A 20,078-nucleotide genomic window follows, 5' to 3' on the forward strand; every position below is an offset into this window, starting at 1 on the left:
GATCGATGTCTCTGACGACAAATATCGAAAAATTGGCCCAAAACATTAATTCCTTCACCCTAAACTCTGCCGTTTTGTACAAGGAGGGGGTTGATTTTTTTTTCCAACATTTTAGCAAGTCCTCATCACCGTTGGATTGACTTCGGTTAATTTCAGCACTTTTGACTTCTGATTGCGTCATGGAAACATTGACTAAGACGTCAGATTTTTTTTCACTTTCTTTTCCGCCCTCGCGGCACGGGTTCGAGCCTGCCTGCCTACTACCACTTTTTAATTTGCTCAACACACACCTCCAAACCCCTGGGCAACGCCGGGCACCCAGGCTAGTTTAATATAAATCTGAAAAAGTTGACTTCAAAATTAGAGATTACTGTAAAAACCTTTAAAATATTTCTAAGAAACTGAACTTCAGAGAATATTTACAAATTGATATCAATACTTATCAATATTTAGCAAAAATCGGAAGTATCTGAATTTTTCACAAAACTAAAATTAAACACAGCTCACGTTACCCACCCTTATGCCTAACAACTGTGTTCCAAAATTCATAATGATCTGTTAATTTGTTTAAGAGTGACTCCTGTATGTAGGAATATATATGCATATGCACATACTCAACTTACTATAAATGGATTAATTCACTTTAATTGGACCTGTGTTCCAGTATGATCTGGGAAAATTGAGGAAACAAAAAAAAAAAAAAAAACTCAGTTGCACCCCTGAACCTTGTCTTACTATTTTTATTCAAATTCTTTACTTTCTATAATACAACTGTTGTATTAAAATCCAAGCAATTATTGAAATTCAAAACAAAGAATAGTTTGTTTAGGTACTTGTACAGTTTAGTCAAGACATTAAAAAAATGAAAATATTGAAAAAAAAAAAAAAAAAGGTTATATTATACATATGTTTTGGACTGAAGATCTCCGAAAAAAATTTCATTTAATTTGATCGAGTAGTTTTTTTTTTTTTTTACAGCGGAAAAACACGATCTTATGAGAGCGCGTTGAAGTCAGCCGTTGTGAAATTTGCTGAACACGTCACGGGGAGATAACTCCATGTAAAACACCAATACTTCCTCCCCATCTTTAATTCTAGCTTTTCTTCCTAAAAATCGAACCTTTTGCTCGATATCATAACAAATTGTTTTTTCGCTGTAAAAAAACTACTTGATGAAATTAAGTGAAATTTTTTTTCGGAGAACTTCGTTCCATAATGGATACGTGCAACCTTTTTTTCGATATTTTCATTTTTTAATGTCTTGACTAAACTGTACAAGTACCGTTTTTTAATAAGATGTTATTTTGCAAAACAATATGCAAATTAGTTACATGTATAGTGTCAATCTCATACACATAATCAGAATATTAGAAAGATAGTATTTTTGTTTTTTTTGTATTGTGTTAACTTTAAATCAATAATTTTTATCTCATTAAAATTAGAAATGACAACTTTATGCAGATAATTAAAAAAAAATAGTTTTATGAAAATTAAGCATCAGAAACATTACACAACCTGATAAAATCTAGGATTGAATTAAACTTGTGAATAGTCATTCTGATAAGATTTTTATGTTATCTATAAAAAATTTTTTTTGTTTTCTTTTTCAATGTAGCTTATCTTTTATCAGAACATTTCAACTATAAACCTATATCCGTTTTCAGTCTTTTATGGCATCTGTTCCAGGTAGCTTTTAAAAAAATAATGCTTTGGATATATTGCTTTCATGATTTCTTTTGTCATGCTTCATACCAAGATGTATTTCTTAACTTGTCATTTTATTTTCGAAGCTTATTAATGGCCGACTGTCCTAAGAGTCGAACTTTTGATTCTTTAGTAATTGTCTAATTTATGTCTTGCTGTTACATATTATATAGCAGTATTATTGGGTCTACCAAACCAAATTAAAAAAAAAAAACAAAAAAAAAAAAACAATTTCAAAACTTTTAATGTTGTTACATAGATCTTTGCAAAAGATATAAAGATACCAAATTTATTTTGGTAGCTTGATTATCCACTGAGTTATGACTGTTTAAAGTTTGTTGAAAATTAGAAAATTTGCCATCTTGTATTATTATTGATTCATAAACCAATTTTTAGTGTGTCTAACTAAAAATGTAGACTTGAAACAAATGAACAATTACAAATTTATATCATCTTATAAATAAAAATGTAATGGAAGCAATTAGATCAAACTCACCTAAACATTAGTCAAAATTCTAAAAAAAGGGGACAAAAATGACATGTAAGCTCAGTTTTGACTTCATATAAGATTCATTTCAACAGTTAACACATTGACTCTTTATAATGATTCAGAGCACATTAGCAATCAAACTAGATATTTTTTTTCATAGTAAATCACTGAAAAATAATCAGATTTTAAATTGTATAAAAACTGACTGAAGTGGGAATGTTGGCTTTCTCCAAACAAATTAATCTGAATGCATTTTGGTTTCTTAAACAAGTTACTCATCTTGTTAATAAACAAAAAAAAAAAAAAACTTTGAAATTTCAGAATATTTAAACTGCCAAATAGAAAATAATAGCTTTAAAATTGTTCAAATGTTCTCCTGTATTAAAAAGAAAGTTTTGTAAGCTATTTACTTCCCGATAATGTTATAAATAGATCAAAACAACATGACCGTGATAAATATTGTAGTTTTATCACAATGTAGATCGATGGATAGTTTAGTAAAAGTAAATTTGTATGAATCTGGATGATTCTGTTGTTGAAATTGACTTCCTAACAGTGTGCGAACGTGCATATAGCGGTTATATAGAAATACCAAGCAGTGTGCAAAATGAGGTTATGTTAAGGAAAAAGAAATAGATGATTAAAAGTGGCCCTGTCAGTGAAGCATTAAAATACACCGACTGCACCCCCACCCCCCTGCAGAGAGGAAAAGTCCCTCAATGGGACCTCCTGTTGAGTATGTGGCAACTTGTAATGCCTAAGGATGGGATCCTACTAGTAGAGCAGATTATGTTCAAGGTCATATTAGGACATGAGATACAACATGCCACTTTGACCCTTACTTGGGCTAAGACGGGCGGTTGGATAGGCCCAACCCAATCAATTGGTGGTTCATGACTAGCACTAAATCAGACAAGCACACCAAGAAAATACGCTCACACTCCCCACATTAGACAATAAACTGATTTAGTAAGCGGTGGCTAAATGGTCAGTCAATTTGCTGAAGAATGGATACAACATAACTCTAGAAATGAAGCCATTGGAAAAGACGAAGGAAACACGGGTGCTTAAGTCCATCAGCAGAATGAGTATACTTCTCCTATATCCTTGTTGAGTTGGAAGGCGAATGCCCCCCCCCCCTAAAAAAAAACCCACTTCCCACACAGGGCTCAAAGGCAGGTGGGGAGCAGGAGAAATGGAAAATCTAAAATATGTAAACGTCAGATAAAAAGCCTCAAAAAAGAAACCACTGAAGTTTGAGATAAATCTAGTTCAGATTCAGAAACAGAATCCCAAAACCCAAATCCAAATCTTATTTTATAATTATAGAAGCAACTGAAAGAGAACTGATAACAAAAGTGCCTCCCTTCAAAATAGAGAAATTATTTTCAAACATCAAACCTAAAATGGTCAAAAAACTAAATAACAGCACACTACTAGTGGAAGTAGAAAGCCAAAAAACATATAATAGAAATCTTCAGTAGGTGACTTTTCAACAAACAAAAAGTAATAATCTACCCCCACAAAACACTGAATACCAGTAAAAGAGTGATCCGTTCAGAATTATCCCTGTGCTCCTTGGAAGAAATTAAGACTAACTTGACAAAACCAAAATGTTATTGATATAAAAAGAATCCAAATTAAAAAATATGGTGAAACTATCAATACAAACGCCTACATCTTAACTTTTAACATCCTTCAAATCCCAAATAACATCGAAATAGGGTGTGAGAAAATAAACACTGAACTATACATATCAAGCCCACTCAGATGCTACAACTGCTAAAGGTATGGACACCACCAAGACTGGTGCACATGCTCCCCAGTATGCATGAGGTGTGGAGAAAATGAGATCCATACAGATTGCAAATATGAGCCAAAATGTATCAACTGCCAAAAAGGCCATAGTGCAAACTCAAAAGAATACGACAAATGGAAAAAAAAAATGACTAAAATATACCAAAAATATAATCTTCCAAGAAGCTCATAACCTACCTGAAAATACAAGATACTCTGGAGTAACAACAAAAATACATACAGCAAACCACCAGACTAAATAACTAAACAACAAAAGCAAATTCATCAAACTTGAAGATATGAAAATACTCAATGAAATAAGGGAATTAATGGGAGAGTTAAAAAAAAAAAATATATATAAAACAAATCAACATTGAAAATAAAGATTACAAAACTGAACAAAACTCCCAAAACTCAACTCAAAAGACCCATAAACCCCAAAGTGCTTCAGCATCCATAGAAACAACCCCTTTCACCAAAGAAAAAAAAAAAAACAAACACCAAAATGCACTCATAAAGGAAATAAAACCACCAACTAACAAAGACGTTAAAACCAAAATAAACAGACCATGTTCAACTTCCAAACCAAGATTTGAGGAAATGGATAACGAAGATCAGATACTAATGACTAAAAAAAGTAAAAAAAATAAATGCATAAAATCAAACCATAACCCAAAAAAATCATCCAATGGGACTGCTAGGGCCTAATACCCAACATAAATGACCTATTACTTCTTATAATGAACCATCAACCAGCCATCATATGTCTCCAAGAAACCTTTTTTAATAGCTGAAAATAAAATAAATATAAAAATATTACAAACAATACAACCACATCCACACTACCCAATAGAGAGCCTCTGGAGGAGTATCTATACTTATTAGAAATAATATCCCAGAAAGCAAAATAGATCTAAAAACTAATAGACTTCAGTATATTTTATAAAGTGATTCAGGTATCTGATTGGTTTGTTCTTATCACCCATGATTATAAATATAATCGTTCAAATGTAGTCATACCCTCTTATTGTACCCAAAATATTGCAACAACCAACATCCCTTAGTGGAAGTGGTGCTATGGTATGCTATAAACTGGATTCAAACATGGCACATACTCAGGTTTCCGGTGTTGTTAACCATTTAACCCCCCTCCCCTAATTTAATGATCAAACAATATTGTAACAATTGAAATCTGTCAAAATTCTATTTCAAAATTTGTGTGAATTAAAGATGAATGTATAGTTTAAAAAATTATTAAAAAAAAGGTGTGTGCAATGAAAATAAGTTTAAAAAAAAGTCCCTTGGCAATGTGGTGTAAATAAAATTGGTAATTTATATTTTTAGTTTAGAGTATTTCATCAATATGTTAATGCCTCTTTACACCAGGAGTAATTTAATCTTTAATATATTTTAATATTTCCTTTACTTCCAATTAAAAATAATCAATTTTTCTTTGTAAAGCAAAATAACAAAGCTCTTTTTCGCTATTAAAATCTTTTTAAGACATTTGAAGTTCTTTATTGCAAGCAGCTGTATTACGTTTCTGTGCCTGAAAATAGAATCTACTTGACATTAGGATATACTTTCACGATTTTATGACTACTAATAGAAATAATATTGTTTTTGCAATTCTCTGCTCTGAAGTAATTTGATATTTCAGCATCAGTAACATCCTTTATGTTTTTGCATTCATCTTGGCCTGCTTTCTTAGTTATGGAGATGTAGGCATGAGTTACTTAGATGTTGCCATTTTTTTTTTTTTTTTTTTTTTTTTGTCATGTTGAGATTTATTAGATATGCCCCTCCCTATCTTGGGTTTCATTAAAGATCTACTTAAAAAAATTCTTTTTGTCTACATTTTCTTCTTTTTTTTAATTTATTTTTATTTATATATATATATATATATATATATATATAGAATTAAAAAAAAAAAAAAAAATTTTTTTCTCTATAGGATATTTTAAATATTTTTTGTATAGAATGTTTTTACGTAAAATGTTTTTTGTTTTTTCTGTGTAAAATGTTTTTTGCTTTTTCTGTGTAAAATGTTTTTTGCCTTTTCTGTGTAAAATGTTTTTTGTTTTTTCTGCGTAAAATGTTTTTTGTTTTTTTTCTGAGTAAAATGCTTGTCTTTTTCAGTGTAAAATTTGTAGGGTGTTTTCTTTTTGAATTATTAATTGGCATAGGCTTTTTTATTTTAATTTAAGATACTTTGCTAACTTTTTCTTTAACTTGTTTTTAATGAAATATATTTCTTGTACATGTATTATCAGGTTGTGATTAGAGCAAGTGAATCATCTCAAATATATTGCAACTATTCTTTCTACCCATTGAAATAAATTGCACTGTTTTTAAATATCTATCTACTTATAGAAGATGTCGTGGTCTAATACAAAAAATGAAATTCTATTGAACAAATTTCTGGATACTATTACATTACATATTTGATGCTTTCCACAATATATTCTATAAATATGACTATAATCACATGGACACACTTTCCTACAAGATCAAAATTAAGTAACATTGATCCTGGTCAATAGATGAGTGACTGTTTAGGAATACTAGATGCTGTATGTAAAACCTGGTCAAACTGGTCTTACATACCAAGGATTGACTACCAATTTATAACTACAATGGGCACAAGACCGTTCTGAGTCATTTGTTGTGGTTTGTGTTGACTAGAAACTGACATGCAATGGCAATTGATTTTAGATATTATGCATAGCTTAATTTATGAACTGCGTTTAAAATTTCACAAATTCATTCTTAACTGAAAATAATTCAACTTCAGAAACACTTAGTTATATTCAGCCATAACCTAACACAATATACACAGCTCAATGTTTTATGTTTGAATTAAAATTTTTTTTCTATATGTGAATTAAACAGTAACATATATATTACTAAAAATGATTCTTTTTTTCTTATCAATAACTGAATAGTTGTTTCATTTTTTTTTTTCTCATGTATTTCAAAAATGCCATTTTGTTTGTGCGAGTAATTCTTCAAGTGCTGCTGCCCTACCAAATGTTGTTCTGATAATTACACGCGATTTATACCAATTAAAGCTTATTATCCCGACCGACCTTGTTCTAGTGAAACAGGAAGTTGACCTCAACTCCGTTGCCTCCTATATTGTCATTGCTTGCTTTTAAAGGTCTTTGGTTGAGATAGCGTCCATCACTGAAGAGATGGGTAACTTAGACATTCTTTCGCATACATTATATATTCACACACGCAAAAAAATTCTGTTTGATTAGGTATAGTTTTTCACAAAAATCTTTTACTGTATTTGAATTGGTGCAAGAATTTGAAACTTTTTATTCATTTTTGCAAACAACTATTCTGTCATATATTCAAACCGATCATATAAAGTGTTAATGATTTCAAGCATGCTAAAAATATACTGAGTTTCCCCTTTTGATAAAAAAAAAGTACATTTTGAAAATGTATCGATGTCAGTCCTCAGTGGTGTGGCGATTGCAGTGCTCGTTTTGGGATTTTCAACATTAGAAATACTTAGCTAATAACACGTTTTTGTTGTGGTTTCCTTTCCTGTTCTGTTCTGTGGAGTTCCATATGGTTGCTGATCTAAAAGACATAACTAAGACTGCACTTTCTCTTTCCTGCTTGGTGGTATTAGATCAGGATGTCTGAAGATACTGGCTTCCTAACGTAAAATGCAACAAATATTGATGCTATTTTTTTTTCTTTCTATTTGCAAAACTCATGTTGTCCAAAGTCAAAAACGACAATTTTCCAACCAAACCCAACATAATGACTAAATATTGGAATATATAAAGAACTTGAAACATAAAGGCTTTTTCCAAAATTACTGAATTGAGCATTAAATAATAGAAAAAGGGTTGAAATACCATAAGACAACTAAACATAATAAATATTTCAATAAATAAAGAACACAAAGCATAAAATTTCTCCAAAGTTACTCGATTCATCATTAAATAACCTGAAAATTGTTCATAAAACGAAATCAAGCTTCGTTTTTTGTTGACCGAACAACATATTTGCGAAAATCTCTCTTCTGTTTTCTTTTTGGTTTAATCACTGCAATAGTTTGGTCATTTGATCACTGTTTTTCTTTTGTCCAGATTATTTTTTGCACATGCAGTTGTCTCAGACTAGTTGTGTCAAGGTAGCTTTGATGTACAAGATGGTCAGTTGTTACCACTTCAGTCCCAATTATGTTCGACATGCCTCCTATATATCTCGATTAGTCTGCATTTTCTTATCGCCATGCATGCACTGGACGATCTGTAAAGAGTTGAACATCGACTGCAACAGCAAGTCCTGAGAACATATTTACCAGAAAGAGCAGTTGGAAATATGTCATAAGCCATTCTCTGTGACTATCCAGTTCTTACAGCGACGCACTTAGAAAAGGAAGCCATAAAACCTGACATAATGGTATGAGGCCAGGAGAAAGAAACAACCTTGACGTTAGTGTCCCCGATAATCCTGGGTTAAAGAGAGATGAAAGGCAAAAGATAACGGAATACCAAGGTCTTATGTACGACATGAAAAGAAACTCAAATCTTAAGATCTTTATCATTCCAGTTATTATAGGAGCAACTGGACTCGTGAAAAAGAATGTCCAAAACTATCTGGCAAATATACCCGGTGAACCAAGTGCAAGAGAAGTTCACACAATTGCACTTAAAAGGACAGTCAGAATCTTAAAAAGATCTCTCGGTTGGAATATCTGAGTTAATGGATGAAAGTTTGATATCCAATGGGATGCTCCATCCTCAGCTTGAACAAACTAATGAGAAAAATATTTGTGGTATCTAAATTTTTCGTATATTTGTCAGCATGAAATAAATCTATTTACGTCCAATTCAGGAGGTTAGACACAAGATCAAGTGTTGGTTTGATGAGTTTCTGTGGAATAAACAGGATTCGAACTTGGTTTTCTGTCTATACGATTAACCACTTGGCCGTTGTCATCCCCTAGTTATATTTTTTAACTCGTACATAGTTTGAATAATCCAAATACAAAAGTCACCGTTTCTGACAAAACTTAACTCACTTTAACTGCCAGTAAAATTGTGTACATTTCCATTGTTGAATAACTTATTTTTTTGCTGCACCATATTTTGTTGTGTAAGTGATCTGTAAAATACATTTTAATTGCTACAAGTTTAACTTATAAAATTTAATTTGCTAGATTTAAAAAGCTATGCTACATTAGATCATTAATTAATTTTTTAAATGTCTATAGTTGCACAAATTATAAATACTGAAAATATTTTTATTTCATTTTTTTTTTTTTTGTTGGTCCTCCGACAAAAGAGGGATTAGACCTAGTAATCCACTCCCATTTGTTTGTTCGCACTTTTCTCAATCACGTTTTGTATTTTCTTAAAAAAATTGCACAAACATTAGTCATGGTGAAAGTAAATTTTTCACTTGTGGAGGGGGACCCTGCATGCTCAGCTTGTTTTTTGACAAAGTGATGTAGCTTAAATTTTTACACGCTACGAAATATTTGAACCCAGTGATGCTGGCAGCAGTAAGAGAACTTGACACTGAGAGGGAATTATCTCTCCTGTTTATCACATCAGTAATGAAAACAAAAACTGGTGAGTTGATTAAATGTAAAAATTAAAATGGTAATGAAAAAAAATTTTTTTTTTTTTTTCTGAACACTAGTTGATAGATATCGATAACAAGTTTTCTGCAGTTTTTGTTTATTTGTCAGTTATTTAAGGGATTCAAATAGGGAAACTTTTTACCTTGTGCAAAAGATTTGTTCTCCATGAATTTTGTATTGTGCAAGCCAGATGTCTTTCTTGTGCTTCTATAAACAGCGAAGAAATTTGATATGATAGCAGTGTCATCTAAGTTTAGCAAACATAAATTTTGCTGGAATCTTGTGCCTAAAACAGTCTCTCAACAACTGTTTTTCATTTATTTTTAAAACTTGTCTGCCTGCTGCTGCCTTGTATTCACAAGTTTACCTGTGATCCTTTTCGTTTATTTTTTTCTATATTTGTGCAAGCAAAAAATGCCGGTAAAAGTGGGTCTCAATTTGGTATATTTAGTTGTGGCCCCCATTAAGAATTATTTAGTCTGTTAGGATCAGACTAAATGGCAGAATGCCAACATTTATCTCCTTTCTCTTTTCTTTCTCCTCTCTCCTTTCCCCTCTTGTCTCCTTTTTTTCCTCTTTTCTCCTTTTTTAAAATTTTTTTTTCTTTGCTTGTTTTATTCTTTTTTTTTTTCTTCTCTTTGCTTTCCTTTTTTCTATTTTTCTTCAGGAAGCAGCAATATCCTTATCTGGTAGATAACTACAAAATGGCTGCCTATTCACTTCGCTGGGGGATTCTTCGTTCTAACACCATTCATATACAGGCTGATTGAAAAATAAGTCCTAATATTGAGCGTTTGTAAATTACTAGTGAAAGATAAATCTCACAAGAAATGAATATAGAAAGGTTATAGCACAGATGTTTTTTTTGTTTTTTTTTAACTCAATATGCTGACAGTATTTGTTACCTGCTTCTCAATACAAACTTAAAATCTCAGCTTAATTTCTGTTAAAAAAAAAAAAAACAAGAAAATATGAATGATTCAATCACATTTTTTATTTGTGTAAAATGTGAAACATAATTTCCATAAAGTTGTTTTTGATTGTGCATTCCCCAATTCCTCCTAGGGGGTTAGAGACTGACCTCCATAAGCAAATATATTTTAAAACTACATTATCATTTTGCTCAAAGGTGGTGAACCATTTTTATAGGGTCACACTTGACATCCTTAAAAAGGAAATATGTTGTGCTTGATTTTATTTTTTTAATTTTTTTTTTTACTTGAAAATGATAGAAATGAAAAAAAAAATATGTTAAAGATTTGCTCAAAGGTCTTCATTAATTTCTGAGGAAACTATGCACATTTCTTGAGTGAATTACGTTAATATAAATTTACTTTAGTTTAGTTCAATAAGTCTAACTTTATTTGTACTCCCTCTAACAAATTCATATTGAGTATATCCTTGAGCCCATCTTCAAAATTAGATATTATAAATTGTAAGAAATAAGAATTAAAAAAGAAATAATAATATGGTGTTCTAGTTGAGTGCGAAGGACCTTTTCTTTTTTTTTATTTAATGTCTCATATATAGGTCAAATTTATTTCAATAATTGTACCTTTATATATATTTTTTCTACTAAATTGATGCTCAGTATATGCCTGAGCCTTATCTTTTTTTTTTTTTTTATGGAAATCGTTGTCCTCATCTTTATAGATGTTCCTTCACCATGTTTCGGCCAACTCTTCCTCTAGCCTTCTTCAGATGGTTCACCGCGATGGAATAAGAATGCTGAGTCTTGTAACTGTATGCCCAGTAATTACTACCTTCCATAGTTGTCGTCTCACCACGTTTAGGCCAACTAATCCACTAGCCTGCTTTGGGTAGGATTGAAACCGCTATCTTCAGACAATGCTCACCTGGAACCATAGACTGCCCCGATCCTTACACACACACACACACACACACACACACACACACACACATAATCAGGTCTTTTTATTTTATGGAAATTGCTTGAGAAAATGCATGAAGCCACTTGATTAGGTGTATCAGAATTTTTGGAATTTTTTTACACCCCTAACACGAAACTGTGAATAAAATATAAAAAACTCGTAATTTCTCTTTTTTAAAAGAGAAATTACGAGTTTTTTTTACAAGTGTAAAAAATTCCCCAAAAATTCTGATACACCTAATCAAGTGGGTTGTTTATTTACTTTATGAATTATACTTCCAAAATAAACTATTAAAGTTGTATAAAAAGTAATAGAAATATTTTTTATTTTTTAAAAAACAGTAATGAAATCAATTGAAATTTACGAGTTATAAGTATTTAAACTTTAAAAATCTATCAATTTTTCTATTGATTCAATTTTTACGATATTTTCAGGGTCAATATGAAATTTTATGCTCTTTCGAATAAACCAAATATAATATTTAAGACAAACGTTTTTTTTTTAAATTCACGCCCCCCCCCATTTTGAAATGTCTATTAAAAAGTAAATAATTAATTTACGCACCAAAGTTTTATATATCACAAATTGAAGATAAAAGATCAATAAATAATATATTCAAATTAAAAACAAAAAAGTGTTTTTTAGAAATTTACCTGTAAAGTCCGAAGTTTAAAACATTTTTTTTTTAAACCACATTGTTTTTTTTTTTAAACCACATTGTTTTTTTTTGTTTTTTAATGAAACCTTGGTCCTTGCTCCTTTTAATTGAAAAATAAAAATTAGGTTTTGAATTACATTTTTCGAGTAGTTATAAGCTTGGAAAGACAGGGGTCGAATTATTCAATATATTTCATGTGTTCGTAAGGTCAGTTTCTGACACACCCACGACTTGATGTAAGAATAAAAGCTGATTATTGCAAAGACAAGAGATGCCTATTGACCTTAGTCTTAAAAAGACCAAGTCTGTAGATAGAAGCAAAACAATGAACAGGAAGAATTTAAAAAATCTACATTTCTTGGAGAGAAGCTACTGGAATATGGAATAGGAAGCTGTATTATAGTGAGGTATGAAAGCAATGAATTGATGGAGACCACTAGACCAAGTCAAGCGAGCTGGAACAAAGGAAGCAGGAAATAGATCAGACAATTCTGAGGATCACATATTGTAATAGTATTTGTAAAAAAAGACTAAGACTAGCAACATCATGTCCATGAGAGAGAGGTTGCAATGAAGAAGAAAGTGTTGGACCAATCAAATTAGATATGTTTCTGTAATTTATCAAAAACCTTCAAATGATACAGATTCATCAGCCCAAATATGACAACAGTACTCCATACATGATCTGATAATAGATTTGTAGAAATAGAAAATAACCTCAGATGTAAAAAAAAAAAAAAAATAGGTGTTTAGAGAGAACCGATTTTATAAGTAGAAAGAGCAATGGATTTAATATATGGACTCCAAGAAAGATTTCATGAGAAAGAAAGACCAAGAAGTTTTAGTCAATTTCTCATTGAGAGCAGAGCCATCCATAAGAATCTTAGGAAAAAAAGGAACACGCCTGTGATTGAAGGATAACAGATGAGTCTTGACAGGATTCAATGAAACAAGCCATTTTTTTACCCAAATCCATAACCTGAACCCAAATCAATATCCAGACCAACTGCATATTCTAACTGATCCCAGAAAAATGGGAAAGAAGCAATACCAGAATAGAAAGTGGTGTCATCAGCGTAATTGTTTCCTGAATTATATTCTCTAGAAAGTCATTTATATAGAGAAGAAACAGTGTTGGACTTAGAATAGTCTGAGGAACATTAGCATTGATATTAAAAGAAAATGAAGATGCTCCAAGAGTTACTTGCAAGCTTCGACCAAAAAGAAAAGACCTAACAATGTCAAGAACATTACCACGGATACCATAACCTCAAAGTTTATGTAGAAAACCAAGATTGAGTATTATGATTGTAAAAAATAAAAATTAAAAAAATTATAATAATCTGGTGTTATAGACCGAGTGCAAAAGAACCTTTTCTTCATTTAGTCTCTTTTATCTCCTATATGGCTACTAGCCTGTGCACCCGGCGTTGCTCGGGTGTTTGGAGGTGTGTGTTGAGCAAAAAAGAAAGTGGTAGTAGGCAGACATGCAGGCTCGAACCCGTACCGCGAAAGAGGAAAAGAGTGTGAAAAAGTAAGTGACGTTTTTGCTGTTGCGCCCATCGCCAAAGTGTCATAGGATTAAATGAAGGCTGGACAATCGAAAAACAGGGATGACTTTCGAAAATATAGGCGAAAAAAAAAACGACCCCTCCCTGTAGAAAAGTGCGTAGTTAAGGGTGAAGGAATTAATGTTTTTGGCCAATTTTTCGATATTTGTCGTCCGAAAGGTCAAGCTTCAAAAGGATTCCCATATTGTGAAAATCCGTCGCCTCTGTTGTAAGTTTTAGGCATACAGATATACATACAGATATACATAGACATACAGACATACATAGACATACAGACATACATAGACATACAGACATACATACAGACATACCTAGACATACATACAGACATACCTAGACATACATACAGACATACATACATAGACATACATACATACATAGACATACATACATACATACATAGACATACATACATACATACATACATACATACATACATACATACATACATACATAAACATACATACATACATACATAGACATACAGACATACATACATACATACATACATACATACATACATACATACATACATAGACATACATACATAGACATACATACATACATAGACATACATACATACATAGACATACATACATACATAGACATACATACATACATAGACATACATACATACATAGACATACATACAGACATACATAGACATACATACATACATAGACATACATACATACATAGACATACATACATACATAGACATACATACAGACATACATAGACATATAGACATACATAGACATATAGACATACAGACATACATAGACATACAGACATACATAGACATACAGACATACATAGACATACAGACATACATACATACATACATACATAGACATACAGACATACATACATACATAGACATACAGACAGACATACAGACATAGACATACATACAGACATAGACATATATTAGGCATGCATAGACATATATTAGACATACATAGACATATATTAGACATACATAGACATACAGACATACATAGACATACAGATATACATAGACATATATACATACATAGACATATATACATACATAGACATAAACAGACAGACAGACATATAGACAGACAGGCAGACATATAGATAGATAGACAGACAGACAGACATTTAAACAGACAGGTGAGATTTATATTATAGATGATAGCATGAAATGACTTACTCCATGAAATAGTTTCTTATTCAATCCCAGGCTATGCTTAGCTTTGTTGCTAATTACTACTAAATTTCTCAGGTTCATGTAAAAGCACTAACATAAAAAAAAACACCTATTGGTCAAAAGTAATTTTAAATTGTTAGATTTGATCTTCTGCCAATTGCAAGTGTTATTGTATCTAGTATAAGAGGAGTCGTGCAGAAACGATTGAAGCGCATTAGGCAATGGAGATAACTTTGGCATATGCCATCCAACCTACCAGCAAATATGCTGGCATTACCAACCAAATCAGCTGTGCCTATCAGAAATGGAATGGATTGCAACATGCCGACTGATAACAAAATTCACCTGGAAAAAAGCAGTATTAAGTTTCTAAAGGCATTCACACCAGATGAGGCAGATTGTTGTACTCAGTTCAAGCATGGAAATGGGTTTGCAGAAATAGGGTAGGGACTGTTTGGAAAGCAACAGAAACTCGAGGGGAAACTGTCCTTCAGCAGGCAAACTGATAATTAGTCTTGCTCCAAGAGATTATTAATCACTATTTGTACCTACCCGGTGTTGTTCAGTAGTTAATATACTTTCATTTGTATTTCGATTCAATCTCTTCATAATATTCATCATCTGAAATAGCAACAGAAAGTTGAAGTTTGGAGTCATTCATGAAACGTTTAATCTCGGTATGAAATGCGAAGTTGGGAACTGACATGAACAAATTCATTCTTCATATAAAATGAGATAACAAGCAATCAGTTGTTAGCAAGTCTGTTCACAAAAGTGTCAAAGGTATCATGAGAAGATAGGGTCAGAAATAGCTTGACTGGATCATCATCCAGCGAATTCAAGCAAAATATGCTTCAGTAATTGCATTGTTGCGGATTTGAAAAAGTTTTTAAAATCATCTGACCTTTGGACAACGAAAAATTGATTATATATATATATCATATCTTTCTGTTAAGTTACATTATTGTTTCAGCTACTTGGCTGTTTTTTTGGCTGTCTGTAGCATTCTCAGACTTTTACAGGTTCTGTGAAAGTCGAAGGATGCTACAGATGGCCAAAAAAAACAAAAAAAAAAAAACGGCCAAGTAGCTGAAACAATAATGTAACTTAACAGAAAGATACGGTAATAAAAAATAAAACACATATCTACTCTACAACAGTATTGAGCATTTTCTTCAGTTTTTATTAATTACCATTTCCACTATATATATATATATATATATATATATGAGAGAGAAATATTTAATTGTTAATATATCTACTTTATTAACATGTATCGTTGAATAGGTTTTAGCCTTGATAAGTGGTGAATCATTAGAAAAAAAGAATTATTTTTATTATAGAATCAATTGTATGTCTTATGGTATTAAATAATTTACACCCCCATCATTTTTTACCTCTTAAATTTATAAATAAGTTGCTAAGAGGTAAAGTGCATGCTATTTTTTGTTTTTTGCAAATTATCTTTAAATAGGATTTTGTAAGTCACATATAATTGTTTTAACTTAAATTAATTTTTCTCAGAATATGCAAGATGTTATTTCATGAATGAAATATAATTATTTGGAAAAATATATTTTTTTAATCTGAAGTAGAAAAAGTACATAATGGGAAAAATTTGCAATTAAACATAGTTTATCTGAAGATTATTTTATGGAGAACTGAATTCGAAAAGTAGTTACTTTACATCTAACCATGTATAATTACTGCAACTTGCATCATAGCAGTAAAACAGTCTAAAATGATTTAAAGAAATGAAGATTGATATAAAATAGTAATATAATTAGCTATCTGAAAGCTGGCATAGATAGGTAAGGAATTCTCTAAGTGATTTTTCTGTGAAGGTAATTAGTGAAAAATTGATCCCAGTTAACAATGTTTTGAACCAAAATAAGTTTTTTTTGTTTGTTTTTTGTTTTTTTTTACATTTTTTTTTTAAATTTTCTTTTTCTTTTCTTTTTTTTATTAAAGAAATTGAAGTAAAATTCATTTTTGTTGCAACAGATTCAAGAAAAACAAAAGAAAAATTGGCTGTTCAGAATTAAAAATTTCTATTATAGGATAGAAGCTATCAATGAAAAACTAGAAATCAAATTTTTTTTTTTTTTTTTTTTTTACATTTTTTTATAGATTAACAGATTTATTGAAATCAATAATGCAATATAGCATGAAGTACAAAAAAAAAAAAAACTTAAAAAAATCCTATTTTGAAAAGAAATAACTTAAACACAAAATGAAATCCAGTAAAATACGGTTCAGTTTCAGTTTCTTTGAAAAAGTCTGCGATTTTAATTATTTGATGAGTTACTTTGTGATCCTTCAAAATTCAGAAGGAATTTGTAAGCATGTAAACTGTCGAATAGAAATTCATTTCTGGCTTTATAATTCTTAGCAAATTCTCATCTATCAAAAGATGAAAAGTTTTTAAAGCTATTTCCATCTCATAATTATATAAATCATTACCACAAGAAAATTATAGTTTTATATCTATTTAATAAAATTAATAATTTGATGATCAAACGAAATCATGAGAATTAAAATTTAACTTTAAAAATCTTATATAAAAGAAAATTGATTTATAAAATGAAAGTAAAAGGATGCCCAACCAATGCAGGGTAACGGCAACTAGTATTTTATATTCACTATAAGCAAATTAAAGGGGGGGGAGTGAAGATAGATTGCAATGTTTCGAATTACATAATTTATATCTGACAACTGTTTATTTTTTTAAAGAAACTATTACAAGATGGATAATGTTTGAACCATCATGAAACGTAAGTCTGTCCTGGAAATGATGCTGACTGATGTGTGGGATGTTATCAACTTGTCAGTCTGTTATCTGAGACTAAACTGGAATTAACTACTTGAAAATGTGAAGAAGTTTATTTATAGAATCTTTAATATAAATGGTTGATTGTGTCTTGAAATTCAGTAAATTATTTCTTTTTTTTATGAATCAAACTTTTTATTTTTTATATTTTTGCAATTTCTTTTATATTTTTGTATTTTATCTACTTGAAAACTATTCATTTGAAAATCTCACTTTAAAACACTTTTTTTAAAAACTCAAATTTATGTAAACATTAGCTGTATTTACCTGGAGTTGTCTGGGAGTAAAAGAACACCTAACCAAGTTGGTTATGAACAAACAAATTAATTTTGATGGCATAAAATTTTCTAATGAAATTATTTTATTAAATAAGAATTTTTTAAGTTTTGATTTCATGCATCAGGGCTCTATGGACAAATTTATCTTTAGTTAACCTTTGACAACTAAATATTTTTGTTTACTAACCAAATAGAAAAGTTACTAGCAAAACCTACATGATTTTTAGAATGACATTTTAGAATATAAATAGAAAAGTTACGAGCCGAACCCACATGATTTTTAGAATATGACATCTTAGTTTTGTGACGAGTATGTACATCATAAAGATTTTTCTGTATATTTTTAAATAAGTGTAATTCTAAATATACAACAAATTTTATGTTGATACTTGAAGGTAGAAATATTGATTTCTTCAGATGTTTTTTAAACAGCCTTTGTAAATAAAAAAAAAGCGTATATTGTTCAACTTTTATTGTTTAAATAATTTAACTTTGTTCATTTTATTAAAAAAAGTTGAAAAGATTTTCCACTCAGTAGTGAGTCTTGGAAGATTGTCAGTGAAAGAACTGCAATCACTAAAAGATAAGCGTTTTCATTATTTCTAGCCGCCACTTTGAAAAATCACTTGCAAATGCAACTGTTTTACTCGCAATGTAGAGCCCTGTACATGATGCTAAATAATAGTTAAGAAAAATGTGTAATTTATGTGAAGGTCAGAAACACACATAGTTTAAATAATATATAATATTATAAAGAATTCAAGGGAAAGAATTCGCTATAAATACACAATAACTTCCATTTAATCTGTTCAAATGAGTAAGGGAAAAATGTTTCCATTCTAATATTTTTCTTAGTGGGAATAAGTATTTAAAAAAAAAAATTGAAGTGAATTAAAAAAAAAAAGAAAGATAAATCACTGTTTATAATAGAAGGGAGAGGAGCAACTTTGAATCATTTTTCAGTAGGTCAGATGGATTGCTATTTCAGTCTGACCTTAAAAATATGACAATGTAACTTTATATGTTGCTAGCTCTGCTGATCCGGTATTGCCTGAAATCAATTATGTTCAAACTTGTTTTTTAAATATTACTACATTCTATAACCACACCCTCTTTTTGTTTTTGTTATTTTCACTATTTAAACTAAAAGTGAATCTTGTGTTGATTTAATAAAAATGAAGAGGTATGTAAAATAAAATAAATGAAATAAGATAATAGATCATTGTTTATATTACAAATTAACCTTTTTGTTTATAGATTGTTTATAAGAAATGATGGAAACGTAATTTCCATCATTCTTAGCATTATTATGAAAGTCGAGAGATTGTGTCAAATGCAAAAAAGAATTTTGAATGAAAATAAAAAGCAAGTAAACAATTCTAAAATAAGCTAAGAGAAATAATTTTTGTTTATTTAGTAAGAGAGATATTCTCCTTTGTTGTTTCTTTTAAGGTGGTTGTTTAAGAATGTCTACATAGTATGAGACTGGACTGGATTAAATATTTTAAAATAAATTATTTGCTTGCTGTTGAGTTTTATGGCATATTAGCTATTGTTGATTCATTTTATACCCAAATTATTCATATTTTCGTTTATAATTTATTTGACAATTTAAATTTAAAGATTTTTTTATGCAACACCTGATCTTTCCAAATGATCATAGATTTGGTACTGGTCAAGTCAAGTTCAATGTTGCTTATATGAGAACTGGACTGCCAGTGTGATTACAGCCATAGTACATCACTTTATTGCAAATAACATGGTACAATAATAACAAATAAAAAAATGGGTAATCAGAATTTGAGCTTAAATGCTAATTAGGTATGACTTTTCAAATCCTACCAACATAATTTTATGTTTTATATTTTTTCTAATTTTTCAGATGGGTTCGAGAATTTCTAAATGATGAAAATCAAGGTTTAGATGTGCTGGTTGATTACTTGTCATTCTCACAAGTGGTTATGAGGTTTGTGGATTTTTAAAAAATATTTTTTGCCTACAAATTATTTTTTTTTTTATAAATAATAGCTTCAACTACTTATGTTACATAATAAAGTATGTTGAATA

General features: G+C 30.3%; 1 protein-coding gene across 12 annotated transcripts in view; it reads left to right on the forward strand.

Annotated features, from left to right (window-relative positions):
• The window catches only part of LOC145247315 (formin-like protein), a 269,761-nt gene that overhangs the window by 151,243 nt on the left and 98,440 nt on the right, over positions 1 to 20,078 (forward strand). For all 12 annotated transcript variants that reach the window (XM_080108963.1, XM_080108959.1, XM_080108960.1 and 9 more), the window contains one exon: positions 19,894 to 19,977. In XM_080108963.1, the coding sequence (XP_079965089.1) occupies positions 19,894 to 19,977 (84 nt within the window). The remainder of the gene's footprint in view (positions 1 to 19,893; positions 19,978 to 20,078) is intronic.

The sequence above is a fragment of the Euprymna scolopes genome, chromosome 25 (genome assembly GCF_053919585.1).
Source record: "Euprymna scolopes isolate OS-2025 chromosome 25, ASM5391958v1, whole genome shotgun sequence".
NCBI lineage: Eukaryota > Metazoa > Mollusca > Cephalopoda > Sepiida > Sepiolidae > Euprymna > Euprymna scolopes.